We start from the raw sequence: 17,500 nt of genomic DNA on the forward strand, positions 1-17,500 counted from the left end.
CAGGCGTTGATTTCTGGTCTCTATATCCTCTACAATAGTACATATTCTCCTGGCTAGGCAGTATGGTATGTTGCGTTTTGTATGGGGTGGATGGCACGATTTAAAGTTCAAGTATTGGTGTGTGTCTGTGTGTTTGTAATATATATCTGTGGTAATGGCGGTGTTCTTTTTAATTACCATTATATCTAGAAATCGTAATTTGCTACTGTTCATCTCCTTTGTAAATTGGATGGATGGGTGTAGGTTGTTCAGGAGGGTGTTAAATTCTTCCACAATGCTTTGAGGTTTGGTCCAGATTATGAAGCAATCGTCCAGGTATCACTTCCATACTTTTTCTATAGAAAAAGCCGATGCGGCACATGCCGATCAATCCATACCGGCCCATATATGAACACAAAAACAGGGAAAATATTCACCAATGCGAACATGAACTGCAAAAGTAGAAATCTAATCTACTGCATCAAATGCCCTAATTGTGAAGAATTGTACGTTGGCCAGACAGGTAATGCACTATCGGAACGCTCACGGGTACATCGACAACAGATTAAAAACCCAGAAGTCCGCCAAATACCACTGAGTAACCATCTAGCAACATGTGGGCATCAAACTTTTATTATATTTCCATTCCATAAACTTTACAACCGGAATGAAATTGAAAGAAAATGCAAAGAAAAGGACTTTATTAAGAAATTCAAACCCACTCTTAACAAACAATGATTAAATCCATCTTACTTGGGGTTTAAAAATCTTATCCCTCTAACCAAAACACAAAAATCTCTCAGATATCATCATTTCTATAAATAGATTTGGCATCATTTCTAAGATCAGCCAAACACCTACTGGGGTTTAAAAATCTTATCCCTACAACCCACACAAAACAATAAATTAAAATATCATCATTTCTAAAAATAGATTTGACATCAATTCTAAAAATAGCCAAACACCTACTGCTGCCGTCCAAAGGAATTGGTATAAAAGACAGAAAACCAGCCAACTTATTACAGTCTGTTAAAGTCTGTCATACCGGCCATGACGAAGGGAAATAGCCCTGAAACTCGAGTCGCCTTTATATATTTATATTTATATATTTATATTTATATATTTATATATTTGATCCTTTATATTGAACACTCAATATTTCATCTACATTCAATACTCTCTTTCATGGTGCCATCCATTTTTATTTTATTTTATTTTATTTTATATATTGTATATTATATTATATATTGTATATTCCATATTCTTTATCCCACATTGGTTCTGCAGGAATATAAATAAAACATAAAAAACAGACAGTGTTGGAACTCTTTTAAACAAAATAATATATATATATATATATATATATATATATATATATATATATATATATATATATTTATAAAAGTTTCATCAGAGATGATCTTGACATGCTCAATCACCTCCCGAAAACAACAAACGAGGAGTCACTCTTGGTTTCTTTTGACGTGGTCAACCTTTATACAAATATCCCTCATGAATATGCGATTGAGGCAATTAAATTCTGGCTGCACAAACACCCAGAAACATTTCCTAATCGCATCAACACAACTTTCATCATAGAATCATTTAAGTTCATTCTGACCAACAACTACTTCCTGTTTGCAGACACATACTTTCGCCAAAAATGTGGTATCGCGATGGGTACTAAAGCTGCACCAGTCCTTGCGAACCTCATAATGGTTTTTTTTTAATTAATACTATATGAAACCTCACGCCATAAATTTGGACACCTTTTCCACATCTTTTTAATGGATAACTGGAAAAGATATTTGGTTGATTGTTTCATCATATGGAATGAACCCTATGAAAAACTTCTAGAATTCAAATCCATTCTTAATAACATACATCCCAACATTCAATTCACTATGGAATTCAGCAAACATCATCTCCCTTTTCTTGATCTCTTAATTATAAAAACACCTAATAACCAAATCACAACCGACATCTACCACAAACCTACAGACTCACAACAATACCTCCTTTTTAGCTCATGCCACCCAAAACACACCAAGATAAATATCCCCTTTAATTTAGCTAAAAGAAGTTGCACCATTGTCTCTGACCCAACCACTCGAGAAATACGCTTACAAGATCTCAAAAAACACTGTTACAACGCCAATATCCCTCCACACTCATAGATCTTGGAATAAAATGTGCCAAGGAACTTGACAAAAACACACTAAAAACCAACCAACATAATAACACACCCAACCCCAAAATACTTCCATACATCTCCACCCATAACCCCAATAACATCGAAGCATTCACCACAATTAAACAAAATCTCCCCTTACTCACCACAGACCCAAAAATGAACAATATCATTAATACACACAAAGTCCTTAAATGCAAAAGGCAACACAAATCTTTGAAAACGTTATTAACCAATTCCAAACTACATACACCTCTTCCACCCCCATCAGTTAAAAAATGTGCACGCCCTAATTGTGGCACCTGCCCCTACCTACTTGAAGGCTCTGAATTTACCTTCAAACGAGGAACAAAGTTTAAAATTAAAACCAATTTCTCTTGTTCCTCGGGTAACCTCATTTATGTCCTTACTTGCGCAGGTTGCCAAAACTTCTATATCGGACAGACGAGCCTCCCATTACGTAGAAGAGTAGCTGTCCATAAGGAACAAATAAACCTCCCTCAATACCGCCAAATTCCACTCAGTGGCCACATAGACTCTTGCGCCAGAAACAAAAACCCTAAATTCATTATATTCCCTTTCTATCAATGTAAAGACAGAATCTCCACACAAGAAAGAATCAACAAGGAGAATCTTTTCATAGAGAAATTCCAACCATTTCTTAACACACACACCCCTCAGTGACCTTATTCCTCTATGAACAGACACAAACTTCCTGTTTGGAAAAAAGAGTTCATAACTCCAACCAAAAACACTTGTCTCCCCTTACACACACTTCCTGTTTTGACACCACATTTCCTGCTTAACACAAACTTTTAACCCTTTTTTTAAACCTAACAAAACTCTCAACCCTCATGCATCCTTATTTTTCCTACCAATTTATACATGAACTACTATTGAACTACAAAAGCTCAAAGACAATATAATGTATGAGTATATTTATTTTTTTTTATATATTATTGTTTTATATATTATTTTCTTCATTTTGTACTTCTTTGTAAAAAAACATTTTCATTCTCCTTCTTCTTGATAATTTGCTTCTTCGCAATGAAAACCGGTTAGAAAAAATCTTTATTAGATTATGCTTCCAGTTCAGCATTCTGGCTTTTTTTCATTTTCCTATATATATATATATATATATATATATATATATATATATATATATATATATATATATATATATATACACATACATACATATCATATATCATGCAACTGTTTTATTTTTTTTTTTTAGATACGGACACAATAAGGCTCTTCAAACTACAAAGTTATTCACTGCCATCTGTATGATTTCTGCAGCCTTGATAAAATTACTGGCAGGTAACATTTCTCTTGTATATTCTGCATCTCTTTTTGACTTTTAACCGAGACGCTCTTTAGAGCCTAGAAAAACATCATTCCTGCGAAAATTAGTAAAAGGTTTAAGAAACAATATATCCGCCCAGTGCTTCTCTCCACCGGATTCTCAGATGTGCGTTTATGGCTGTTTAGCCTTTCTCAAATGGAAATATTGAAGAGCGATAACCCTGAGCAGTTCCAAAGCCTTAGCTTTAACTTAAAACAAAAAACACAATCAACATCAATGACTGACCAGTGCTAGAGGACCACCGGGTTGGAATAAAAATAACAGCATCAGCGCTTTTGATTAGGAATATACGAACATTAGGTTAGTTTTAAATATGTTTGTGACATACCTTAATTTATAAAGGCAAATTTATTGCAGTTATCGAGGATAAAATATTTTGCTTATGGTAGAAGGTGTAAAAATATCATATTTCGGTATTTCCCATTGAGAAAGGATTAAGAGCCAGAAAGGCGCGCCTAGGAATCAGGTATAAGAAAGCACTTGTGAGATATGATGTTTTTACATCATTTGTCATAAGAGAGAACTTTTTCTCCACAGTTATTGTAGTGAATTTGCTTTTAAAAATTGGAATATATCACACACATATTTTAACTAACCTCCAAACTAAAGTTCATATATATATATATATATATATATATATATATATATATATATATATATATATATATATATATATATATATATATATATATATATATATATATATATATATATATATATATATATATATATATATATATATATATATATATTATCGCTCGCACAAATTTGTTGCGTGATAGCACTTAGTGTCGTTTGGGTGGGGGACTTCCGAAGCGTGTCGTCTCGACTAGTTTGTGACATTCAGGTATTCTTTAACACTAGGTGCTATTCGGGGAGCTTTTCCCAGAATCTATCTCACTGCAGATTTGGCGTATACGCTATGTATGTGAGACTGATAATTATTACATTATAAGAAGCGCTTTTAATTGACAATCTAATATATATATATATATATATATATATATATATATATATATATATATATATATATATATATATATATATATATATATATATATATATATATATATATATATATATATATATATATCACATATAAATTTAAATATAGCTATGATGTCCCATTGGACGCTTATTCTTTATATGTATACACATATATATACGTGCATATGTATGCACGATTTTTGTGCGCGCATGTATGTGTATAATATAGGTGTTCCGATCTAGTTTGGTTTCTTTGCCATCAAATTTGAATTCTTTGCCATCAAATTTGCCATCAAATCCAGACAAGGTCGAAAACATCTATATATGTGTGTGTGCATTCGTTTTTTTGTATATATACATATAGATATGTGTGTGTGTATGTGTGTGTGTGTGTATGTATATATAGATATGCGTATACGTATGCATATATATATGTATATGTTTTGTGTGTGTTTCTTTGAATTTTCCTACTTATATTTCAAAATATCCATTAGCCAAATCAGTTTTAGTTCTTACACAACTAGACTCAACACTACCAAAGCATGTTTTTATTTTATGTTTCACAATAATTTTATGAATATCCGAATTAGTTATGCGACACAGTCTCCATGTAGTCTCCAGTAACAACATAATTTTCTTCTGTTACGACTTTTTTGATGTAGTCTTTATTTTTGCGCTGAAGAGAATGGTAATATGTAATTAAATTAATTATAATTATAATTATAATTAATCTAATTTCTTCCATGTTTCTTACATGTTGGTGTTACCATATGAAACGATCGTATGCATGAACTAAAATTTTATAAAAATTTTAACATTTCTTCTCTATCTTTAATTGTTTGTTGAGTTTATAGAATTGTGTTCTATAAATGCTCATAACACACCAGACCTTATACTTATATATATATATATATATATATATATATATATATATATGCTCACCTAGATTCTACTTCCTCCCCTTTTTCTCCCTCTACCACTCTTTCTCCTTACCCCTCGCTGGTCACATGTGTCCAGCCATTACTTCCTTTCTTATCTTGGCTTTCGCCAAGCACGCACACGAACATCCTTCGTCCCGCTTCCTTCCAGTTCGTTGCTTCACAGCGTTCAGTATACACATATTTTCTCACGTCTGGTCGTATAGCCTTTTTCGTTTATTTTACTGTTTCGTTTTCCTGTCTTGTTTTCTGTCCGCCACTACATTCCTCCATGGTACAAATTTAATTTGTGGTCCGTGAGAAAAGCCATTCTAACGATGCGTCCTGCCCTAACTCTTCGAAACGCTTAGTTTTAGAATGGTGGCAGCTAATGTAGGAAATTTTCTCTATGTGGCCTGTGTGTTTTCTGTACTCTGTTTATCATTTTGTCCAGGTTTTTTGTTTGCAACGTCCTGTACCCAGATATGCATCTATATATACATGTAGATGTAAGTATGTACATACATGTACGTTTATATGCATATACTCATTTATTATTTGTATTATATACAGACATAATTACTGAAATACACACACACACACACACACACACGCACACATAAACACACACATAAACACACACATACACATGTATTACTTGTCTAATGTATGAAAGGTTATTTCAACTGAAACATATTTTGTTCTTTCAGAGAACAGTCAAACAATGGATTACATCTTTCTGGGATTGTATACTTTGGCTCTTTCTGGACTGAGTGCTGCTGTTAATGGTGACTACATCTACATCTCAGAATTGTTTCCTACGGAAATACGGTCAGTTGTCTTTAATAATGAACGTTTCTGTTAAAATGATATCGAGCCTACGTTTCTTTTGTATGACTCACTGCACAGAAGGTGGTCGGTGAAATGCACTAATAATAATATTTATACAAGATGGAAAGCGAGCGAGCGATAGATAGATAGATAGATAGATAGATAGATAGATAGAGAGAGAGAGAGAGAGAAAGAGGGAGAAGGAAGAGAAAGAAATTAAAAAGAAGGCTACTAGCAGCTACACTCATGCACACACTCACACTTATGATCGCTGTTGGCACTATTGACGCCCACACAAATAGAAATTTAATATGCTGTATTGATCTTGATACTTTGTAGTTGTGTCTAATAAAATGTGTAATATTTATGTGATTAGCTAGTAGTTATTGAATACTTTTGATGAAACCAGATTCCAGTATCGTGTCTCATCAAAAACCATGAAACTAATTGCTAAAGCATGGTATGCAGTTACATTCGTCGTCATTCTGAGTTAAAATTCCGACCGAATCGACAGCTTTCATCCTTCCAGTAGCGATACAATAAAGTGTCAGTAAAGGCTTAGCCTTGCGCTGTAGTTTGCCTCTCAAAACATGAGTCTCTCTGGTTGAATTCCACGGCACTGCACCTCCGGCATGTATCTTCTACCAATCCCCAACGTGAATGGTAACTTTGTGGAATCCTGTAGAAAGGTCTGTATGTGTTTTTAGGTAATAAACTTAATCGTTCGAACACCAACAGCAGATTTCTTGGTATCTTGACCAAAGTCCATTTTATTGCAAATATTCAGACCAAGTCTCCGGTTTGAGGGGAGATAACTCCCTTACTCGCTTAGCTGTATTCTGTGGTATTATACATTTTTGGCTTCTTCCGATTTGTACTCTACCAATCTCAGTGATTCTGCTAAATCATACTGAGTACCGTTCTTATTGCCCCGTCAAAAGAGAAAAGCAAAAACATGTAGAATAACGGTAAGTGATGCCTCAGTATGGTTAAAGAAAAATGGCCGCAATCAGTAAAAGATAATGAACTGATAGCGTTTGATCATAGACTAACAGAATAGTATGCTGTAAAGGTAACATCTAACATCCTATAACCATTTCGTCTAAATGATTCTACGTGAAATTGGTTTATATATTCATTCTAAGTATTGATTCTAATCGTAAATATCTTCTCATTATAGAAGCGCTGGAAATGGTTTTGCTACGACTTTCATGCGGATTGTATGCACAGCAGCGCCTTTCTTCAAACTATTGGTAAGTGAACAATTATCCCATTGAAACTTAATTGCTACCCCAACTCTTAATGCCATCAACTCGAGTTTTAAAATATACCTTTTTTCCATCGATGATGGTCTTCAGAATAAATTGTTTCTTTTTTTTGTTTTTTCTATGCGTGGTTAATATTGATGACCACGATTAAGTGACGCAATGTACTACATTTAGTACATACAAACACACACACAGACACACACACAGACACACACACACACTGTACAAGATTTGAATGTGATCTACTGTAAGCTTCAAGCTCGGATGGGACAAGGCATACTATGGAAGCTCGTCTGATTACTGTATTACATGATCTCGAAATTCATAGTAGCTCACATATAAATGCCATGGTGTAAAATAATATCTCTACAGCAACGGAATTGTACGTACACATACACACACAGAGTCACACGCACACTTATATATATATATATATCTTAGGTCGTCAAGTATGAAATTTGTAGTAAGGTATATGGTTAACTTTGACAGCTGCGAAATTTAGCCGAGCTACAGGAAGCCAGAATTATGCTATTACAATATGAATTATATCAATGTGTATGTTCTAGTAATTTCGCGCTTGCCTACTCCGTTTATATTGTTAATAGTAAAACCTACACACCGGAAAGATGATTTCTGCTCTCAGTTTTCATCACACAAAATAAACGTCTTGAGCCTGTAAATGGAATTGTCTCAGATGAAGAATACTAGCGTATGGAAAGTGGGAATACAAATGTCTTCTGTTAGTTTCACATCAGCTCAAGTGTCCAGAGAGGCTATTTTTTTCTGAATGCTTGAAATATATAATGTGTATATATTTCTATGTCTGATATAGCAGAAAAAGTTTAAAGAATTTCGCTATATTTGAAGAATATTGAATTTCAAAGATTGGTATATCATGGAGAATCCTTATATAACTCATTCAGAGAATATTACTGCCCAGTTTGAATTATACGTTAAATGCATTGTTCCTTCTTTACTTTTGTTCAACATAACAATCTTCTCTCTCGACAATAAGCTCTCCACAATGAACTATTCTCCACAATAAACTCCACTCCGCAGTAAACTCCTCTCTCTTCTGTAACTTCTACATTTTACTTGTTTTACATCAATGTTTTCCAAGCTGAACTCATACTTCTGCCAAAGTGACATTTTTGTTCTATACAAATGGTTTATTCCTTTTACAAAAGGAGTTCTAAACCGTCGTCCATATAAGATTTTTGAACTGGTCCACGGATTCAATATACTACAATAGCAGTGCAAGGTAATTTTTCAAGGGCTATGAAAAAACTGTGTTTCAGACCAGTAAAGTTTATGTGCAATAAATTGGCTATACGTCCACAATACACAAAATATTTTAACAATTTTTATAAAAGTCCTAAAATTTAATTATAAAATTACAATAGGATTTTATGAACATCGAATGGCTATGTGGATCCATCCAAGTAAAATAGGATTCAAAGGGAATCCATAGGCAAAAAATAGTTGCGAATTACTGCTCCACAGCAACTACTTTTTCTACATTTCTCGGAGTAAGTCACTCTCTTGATTCGTTAACTCTTTTTATATGGAGGGGATTAACCGAAATTGACCATTTCTTGTAACTTATCCTTGACTGTTGGTCATGAAACCAGTATTAGGGTGGAATTGTTCAACTTCCTCATCTTCACCATGATCGCCGTCTCTCCTTCAATGTGGTTATTTTAAACAATTTCATTTATACACTCATTGTTTTATTCACAGGCTTTGGCTTTTCCATGGGTTCCTGGTATTATTATAGGACTCGGATGCATAGTTTCTTCAATTATTATTCGAGTATTTTTACCGGAAACTGGAAACCGCGTTTTACCGCAGACAATCGAAGAAGTTAACAGAACAGAAGAACATAATACGAAGAAACTAAATAAAATCGAAAATGCATCGTAAAAAAAAGATCATCATAGGAATTAGGGCGGTTGGAATCGGCAAGATTAAATTCATTAAAAACTCAGAATGCTATTGTTATGTTGGTGTGATGTTTTGAGGAAGGTCTTTGAGAGTTAATAAAGAAAACATAGAGCGGCGAGGTGGCAGAACGTTTAGCACCCCAGGAAAAATGCTCAATGGCATTTCGTCCGGCTTTACATTCTGAGATGAAATTCCACCAAGGTCGATTTAGCGTTTCATCTTTTCGAGGTTGATAAAACTTCGAGAAGTGGGATCGATGCACTCGACGTAACCCCTGCTCCGTAATTGCTGGCTTTGTGCCAACATTTTAAACCAGTATCAACGAACACAATTAATTGCTATCGTTGCTATCGTTGACAGATAATCTATTATGTATTTAAAAACTTAGATTATAGTACTTTCTCTCAAGAGAAAATATAACTCTTCAGGCGAAGTGCTTGATAAATTATTTTCTTCACTTTTACTTTTACCAAATAACTTTCTACCACTTCTTTATTTATTAATTAATTTATTAATTCATTTACTTTAACAAATTAATTGATTTATTAATAAAATACCTTTAAATACTATCTATATATAATATTCTTCTCTACACTTTTTTCAATTTAGTATCCGATCTCTTTGAATTATCTAGCCGTACCTATCTATTTCGTGCCTTTTTCTTTCTACACACATACACACACACACACTTACAACCATTCCTCTGTTAATCTTAATGACTCCTCTCCAACACTTTATACACAGGCACATAACACACACACACACACACACACACACACACACACGCACACACACATGTATGTATATATATATATATATATATATATATATATATATATATATATATATATATATATATATATATATATATATATATATATATATGGGAGAATATACGAAAAAAACAACAACAGACGAGGACAGGTGGTGTAAATAACAAAAGGATGTATTAGTATGACGCTCGGGAATACGGAAAGTCTTTGACGTTTCGAGCTACGCTCTTCAACAGAAAGAATACGGAGACAAGGAGAAAAACACGGAGAAAAAAAATTGAATAGTGTTCAGTCAACGGTCAATCATAATAATGGCTGACCATAACAATGGCTGACCGGAAGTTAGAAATTCTTTTTTCAGGAGAGCTAAGAAAAGGGGGAGATAACAAACGGTGATCGAAGAACGAGGGGCTGTGTGTGGGAGATAGAATGCTGGTGATCTTGACGTATGTAGTGTGAAAATGGGGAAGGGAGAAAGGAGTTGGTCAGTTGTAGTGTGTGCGTGGTGTGATGCGAGGGTATTGGTGTGGTGTGATGTGAGGGTGTTGGGAGGTGGGGAAGGCATGGGTGGAGTGTGGGTTAGGCTGAGGGTGGGGTAGAGGTAGGGGTCTGTGGGTAGGGGTCTGTGGGTAGGGTGGGGTATGTGGGTAGGGGTGGGTGGTGGGTGTAAGGAATTGGATGGGGTGGAATGGGAAGGTAGAGTAGGAGTGTGTTGGGGTGTGGTGGGATGAGCTTATGAGGGGGTGTTGACGATGAAGGGGGAAGGGGAAGGTGGATGTAAGAGAGGGGGAAGATGGGTATGGGAGGGGAGAGGAAGAGAGGAGAGAGTGTGGGTATAAGAGAGGGTAGGTGGATTGAGAGAGGGGTTTGTGGGTATGGGGGGGGAGAAAGAGGGGGAAGGTGGGTATGGGGGGAGAAAGAGATGAAGAGAAAGAGAGTGAGAGAGAGGGAAGAGGGGTATGGGGGGGGGGGGGAGAAAGAGAGGAAGAGAAAGAGAGTGAGAGAGAGGGAAAGAGAGAAGAGAGTGAGAGAGTAAGGGTGAGAGAGTAAGAGAGTAAGAGTGTAGAGAGTAAGAGTGTAGAGAGTAAGAGTGAGAGAGAGTGAGAGAGAGGGAAAGAGAGAAGAGAGTGAGAGAGTAAGGGTGAGAGAGTAAGAGAGTAAGAGTGTAGAGAGTAAGAGTGAGAGAGGGAGCAGTACGAGAGAAGAGAGTGAGAGAGAGTAAGAGAGAGGAGAGAAGTGGGAGTGAAGAGAAGTAGGAAGAGAAGTTGGAGTGAAGAGAAGTAGGAGTGAAGAGAAGTGGGAAGAGAAGTAGGAGTGAAGAGAAGTAGGAAGAGAGGTAGGAGTGAATAGAAGTAGGAGTGAAGAGAGTGAAGAGACGTACAAAGAAGTAAGAGTCGGAGCAGGAGGGGAGGTGGGGAGGGGGAGAGATGGGTGGTAGGAGGGAGGGTGGGGGAGAGAGACAGGAGGAGGGGGTTAGATGAAGAGGGGAGGGGAGTTGAGCCCATGTGGCGCAAAGGAGCGAAGAGAGAAGATTAATCCCTGTTCACGGCGCAAACGGGAGTCCGGATGGCCCCTGTACAGGGACAATCCAAACACAGACAGGTGTTGCTGCAAGGAGTGGCCGGCAGAACGGAAGTGGCGTTATGATTAAAGTAAAATGACCATAATCAGTATAAGATAATGAACTGATCGCATTTGATCATAGACTAACAGAATAATATGCTGTAAAGGTAACATTTCACATCCTATAACCATCTCGTCAATAATATTAATATGCTAATACCTACGTGCATACGTACGTACCTGTGGTGTGTTGAAAGAAAGACGTAAAAAGGGAGAAATAAAACTTGTTAAGCAGAGGAAGTATAGTTGAAGTGAGAGGCAAAGCGGCAAAAAGGAGGGAGTAAGTATCCTGTTTTATTATAATTGAAAAATTTCTGTTCACTTCGGCACAGCATAGCCACTTATGTGCTACTGCAACCGGATACACATGTGCTTAGGTAGCCGCGGAATTTGTTGTTGGAGGTATCTGGGGTATTTATATGTATTTATGACTATGCGTTTGCTTTCCTGTGGCAATGTATGAATATCTCATTTATTTCCTGTATGTTCTGCTGATGAGGAAAATCCATTGGGAAAATCCAGAAATTAGCTAATCCAGGGCTATCTATATTGTTATTAATTGCCGTTGGCTTGCTCCCTCGATTTCAACACGTGTGTAAGTTTGTGATTTTTAAAGAAGTGAGCCGATTTAGCGTCTACTTTCAGCACATAGGGTAGAAATTTTTTCTATGCTCTTAATTATAATTAGGTGCGTGTGTGTGGTGTGTGTAAGCAATGACATTTTAACAAATAAAAAAGCACAAATGGCTTTATCAGTGTTAAGAAGTTCATTAAACTTTGTAGAGAAAGTAAAAGAGTTATTTACAAAATACAAAATATCACGACATGCGCGTCTTCGCCTAGATAAATGCTTTAATTCAGTTCAGTTATAGTTGTTAAAAATTCGTCAACGGCTTACTCCCGTTAGATTCAAGTTGCTGCAATTAAAATACTTAGCAAAAAATCATAGAAGCTACAGGAAGCCAAAATTATGCTATTACGATATGAAGTATATCATTGTGCATGTTCCAGTACTTCCTAATGGTAAAACCTACACACCGGAAAAAATATTCTTGCTCTCAGTTTTCAACACACAAAATAAACGTCTTGAGCTTGTAAATGGAATTGTGTCAGATGAGGAATACTAACGTGTAGAAAATGGGAATACAAATGTCTTCTGTCGATTTTACCTTTACAGTGTAATGAGGCTGTGAATGACCTGATAGGCATCAGCTCAAGTGTCCAGAGAGGCTATTTTTACTGAATGCATGAAATAGATAATATATATATATATATATATATATATATATATATATCTATGTCTGATATAAGAGAAAGTGTTTAAAGAATTTCGCTATATTTGAAGAATGTTGAATGTCGAAGATTGGTATACTATGAAGAACCGTTATTTAATTCGTACAGAGAATATTTGAATGATATTTTCAGTTTGAATGACACTTTAAATGCATTGTTCCTTCTTTACTTTTGCTCAACATGCCTCTGTTCTCTCTGAGTGCCAGTCTTCCTTCTCCATAATAAACTTATTTGTTTTCTGTAACTTCTACATTTTACTTTTTTTTACATCAATGTTTTCCAAGCTGAAATCATACTTCTGGAAAAGTGGCATTTTTGTTCTATACAAATGGTTTATTTCCTGTACGTCAGAGGTTCTCAACCGAGGTCCATATAAGATTTTGGGGGTCTACAGATGCAATATAGTAAATTGGGGGTTTACAGTAATTTATCAGAGGCTATGAAAAAACTGTTTCAGACTAGTAACGTTTATGTGCAATAAATTGGTTATACGTCCATAATACACAAAATATTTTAGCAATTTTTTACAAGCCCTTATAAAATTTAATTATAAAAATACAATAGGATATTATAAACATCGAATGGCTACGGGTATCCATCCAACTAAAATACGATTCAAAGGGCGTCCATTGGCAAAAAAAATGGTTGGGAACTACTGCTCCACAGCAACTACTTTTTCTACATTTCTCGGAGTAAGTCACTCTCTTGATTGGTTAACTCTTTTCATATGGAGAGGAATAACCGAAATTGACCATTTCTTGTAACTTGTCCTTCACTGTTGACCATGAAACAAGTATCATATTAGAGTGGAATTGTGCAATTTCCTGCTGTTGACCACGATCGCCGTCTCTCCTTCAATGTGGTTATTTTAAACAATTTCACTTATACACTCATTGTTTTATTCACTGGCTTTGGCTTTTCTATAGGCTCCGGATATTATTCAGATTCAGATGCATAGCTTCCTCAATTATTATTCGAGTATTTTTACCGGAAACAGCAAACCGTGTTTCACCGTAGACAATCGAAGAATTCAACAGAACGGGACAGGAATATAATATGAAGAAACTAAACAAGATCGAAAAAGCATCTAACAATAAGATAATCATAAGAATCAGTAGAGACTTCGGGAGGTTGGTACCGGCAAGATTAAATTCATTAAAAACTCAGAATGTTATGACTGTGTTGGTGTGATGTTTTTAGGGAGGTCTTTGAGTGTTAACGTTAAAAGGCACATAAAGCGGTAAGATGGCAGAACTGTTAATACGCCAGGCCAAATGCACAGTGGCATTTCGTCCGGCTTTATCTTCTGAGTTCAAATTTCGCCGAGATCGACTTTGTCTTTCATCCTTTCTGGGTTGATAAAACAAGTACCAGTTGAGGAGTGGGGTCGATGTACTCGACGTAACACTTCCCCTGTAATTGCTGCCTTTCTCTCAAACTTTGAAACCAGTTTAAACGGACACAAGTAATTACTTCTCTCTAACCACACCTAAACTAGAATTCATTTATGTAATAAATAAACATAAATACCTTCCTTCCCCACTTTACCAAAACCTTAACGCCTGTCCTCTCACCACGAACTGACACTTACGAAGAATAATACTGGCATCTATTGTTTCAACTTGTACCCTTTATACAATGCATGGGTTAAAAATTGTTTGGTAAGTGTCTTGGCGCCTTTTTTATGTGTTCGCTCCCACTAACTTTAGATCCTAGCAACGCTCCTGTTTACAAACCCTCGGTTGTTTCAATATGCAGCTGTAATTTTAAACTTTTAAATGTCCGAAAGAATATGTACTAGAAACATAAACTCTTTTATATATAGTTCATGTTAAATTTATATATAGGTCAAAATAACAAAGCATACATCATTATATACAAAAAAACATTATTCAAGATAAACAATTATAAATTTTTCAAAAGGAGTACTTAAACGTTCATTTTTTTTTAATTACATATCAACAAATTAAAAATTAAACAAACTAACATTGAAACATGACTACAAAGTTTGTAAGTCGAGTACAGTCGAATAAATTTTCTCAATATTTTGACTTGTACTACATTTATCAATCTATGAAGGTGACAGCCGAAGCTGACGAAGGTGAAATTTAACTCCGTGTCGCAGGCTTCTTTTGTTTTGTTTTGTTTTTGCGTTTTACATATCACATTGTTATCTATGAATTTGAATAAGTCGTAATCTTAGGCATCAGTAACCGTATTCGGTTTACGTAATACTATGAACAATCTAAATAACATTCAATACGGCAGAGGTAAAAATATTTTTATGATAACATTTTCCATTGTTGATAAACTAGTCAAATCAACATTTAAACACGCATGCACATACAGATAGGTATAGATACATGCATACATATATATGTACATAAACCATAACATTTCAAGACATATGAGAGGCGAATATAATTAATTACTTACCTTTAAGGTTACAGCTATTTTGCAGCCTTGTTCATGTAATAATAATTTCAGTGTATAATAAATTACGTTTACATAAATTGTATGCTACGCATATAAATACAATTTTATATTCACAAATCAATGCAGATAAAGAAAGTTAGTTGCATCGATTTGTGGATATATAACTGTATTGTATAACGCGTAGCATGCATATTAGTGCAGACATGTAAGCATAATTTATTATATACTGAAATTATTATTAGGTGAAGGCTGTAACCCGAAAGATAACAAGTGGTTAAATAAACATATTCACCTCTCATACCTCCAAACTTTTCATGGTTTATATACTCCTCGTGAAATCGTTTCATCGATCGATTCTACTGAATTTTTGCTCTATGGATCTCTGCAATATACCCCTCTGCATTGGATTACCATGTCGTTTGTTAGCCGAGTCCGCTAGAGAAGCTTTCTGTGATAACCACAAGATTCTAGGAATGTATATGGATCCACTACGATTATATATATATATATATATATATATATATATATATATATATATATATATATATATAAAACATATGACAAAAGGATGGTCGTATATTTTGCAAGGTGAATATTAACGATTATCTTTCTACAATATGACATCATTTCTATTTTTATTGTAAATAAAAAGTGCAATTTTTGTACAGTTCATGTTAAATTTTCTTTTTTTTTTTTTTTTGATATTACATGTTGTGATGAGAAGCAGTTGTTTAGAATCAAATAATTTTATTCGCCTAAAATATTAACTTCAGTATTCGTGGTACAAGTATGAACATATACATTTCTTTATAGGGAAATGGCTGGGAATCAATCTTTCATCGGTGTATACCATAATGAGCCTGTTTGGGAAGTGGTATTAATGATTTAACTGCACTTTAAAGTTTAGCCTTTCCAGTGCTTCCAGGATCCTTGTTGAGCAACGAAGAGATTCACATCGTAGAGCTGTGCTTTTCAGAAAGGCACCTATATTTTACGTGCTTATTTATGTGGCGCTTCGAGTTCATTAACAGAATACTGCTTGCTTTCGTTGTATACAACATTCGTGACATATCGCCAATCATTCTCTCCAGGGCTAAAGTCGGGGCTTCTTACAGGCCATGATATGACTTCAAATCCAATTGCATCGAAGATATCCAAAGTTGCCTTTGCTTTATGAATAGGTGCATTGTTCTGTTGAAATATGAAGTTCTCCTTCCTCCTTCTTTGTTCAGTGTGAGCCCCGTCCAACATATCGATGTATCATGTAGCATTGAAACGGCTATACATGATGACAAGTGGCAGCTTCCCATTGGCAAAAATTGTTCCCCGCACTATGACCTCCTCTGCTGTTCTGCCACGTGGAATAAGTAGAATTTTGTATGCATTTATCTGCCCAGTAATAATTATAACTGTCGGGGCCATCCAAATCCCTTTTTCTTTTTTCTCATCAGAGAAAAGAAACCCGGTCCATTCACCATCTGACGTCTGATACTGCCGAGCGAACATCAATCTAAGAGCTTTGTGGGAAGGAGACAATAACGGACGTCTCAGCTGCTTTTTCGGGTGGAAACAATGGTTCAAAATCACTCTTCTTATGGTAGATATTGAGGCTCCTACTCCTGCTGATGCCTTGATTTTGAAAACAGAAGAGCAGCGTGACTTCTTCACAGCTCTGACAATGGCCCTTTCATTCCTTTCTGATGTAACCTTGGAAAGTCCACCGGCATGAACCCCGTTGTATCCATCAGGATCTTTCAGAAAATCGTCCACTGGCGTTCTGTTTCGCCGAATTTTATCGGCAATCCTCCGGTTATTCAGTACAAGAATCTTCCCTTGTTCAATTTCGGAAAACTTTGTAGCCTTAAGCATACTGGAAATGTATAATCTGT

General features: G+C 35.4%; 2 protein-coding genes across 2 annotated transcripts in view; both read left to right on the top strand.

Moving 5' to 3' along the window:
• The window catches only part of LOC106869315 (solute carrier family 22 member 6-A), a 30,871-nt gene extending 20,805 nt beyond the window's left edge, over positions 1-10,066 (top strand). Inside the window, exons 7-10 of the mRNA XM_014915008.3 lie at positions 3,408-3,493; positions 6,154-6,274; positions 7,455-7,527; positions 9,283-10,066. Of these exons, the coding sequence (XP_014770494.2) occupies positions 3,408-3,493; positions 6,154-6,274; positions 7,455-7,527; positions 9,283-9,465 (463 nt within the window). The 3' untranslated portion in view covers positions 9,466-10,066. The remainder of the gene's footprint in view (positions 1-3,407; positions 3,494-6,153; positions 6,275-7,454; positions 7,528-9,282) is intronic.
• A 1,687-nt stretch (positions 10,067-11,753) lies between these two features.
• The window catches only part of LOC106869319 (organic anion transporter 3), a 35,779-nt gene continuing 30,032 nt past the window's right edge, over positions 11,754-17,500 (top strand). The window contains exon 1 of the mRNA XM_052971580.2: positions 11,754-12,162. The gene's annotated coding sequence lies outside the window, so the exon portion shown is untranslated. The remainder of the gene's footprint in view (positions 12,163-17,500) is intronic.

This window comes from Octopus bimaculoides, chromosome 11, assembly GCF_046866305.1.
Source record: "Octopus bimaculoides isolate indiv1 chromosome 11, ASM4686630v1, whole genome shotgun sequence".
NCBI classification, from domain to species: domain Eukaryota; kingdom Metazoa; phylum Mollusca; class Cephalopoda; order Octopoda; family Octopodidae; genus Octopus; species Octopus bimaculoides.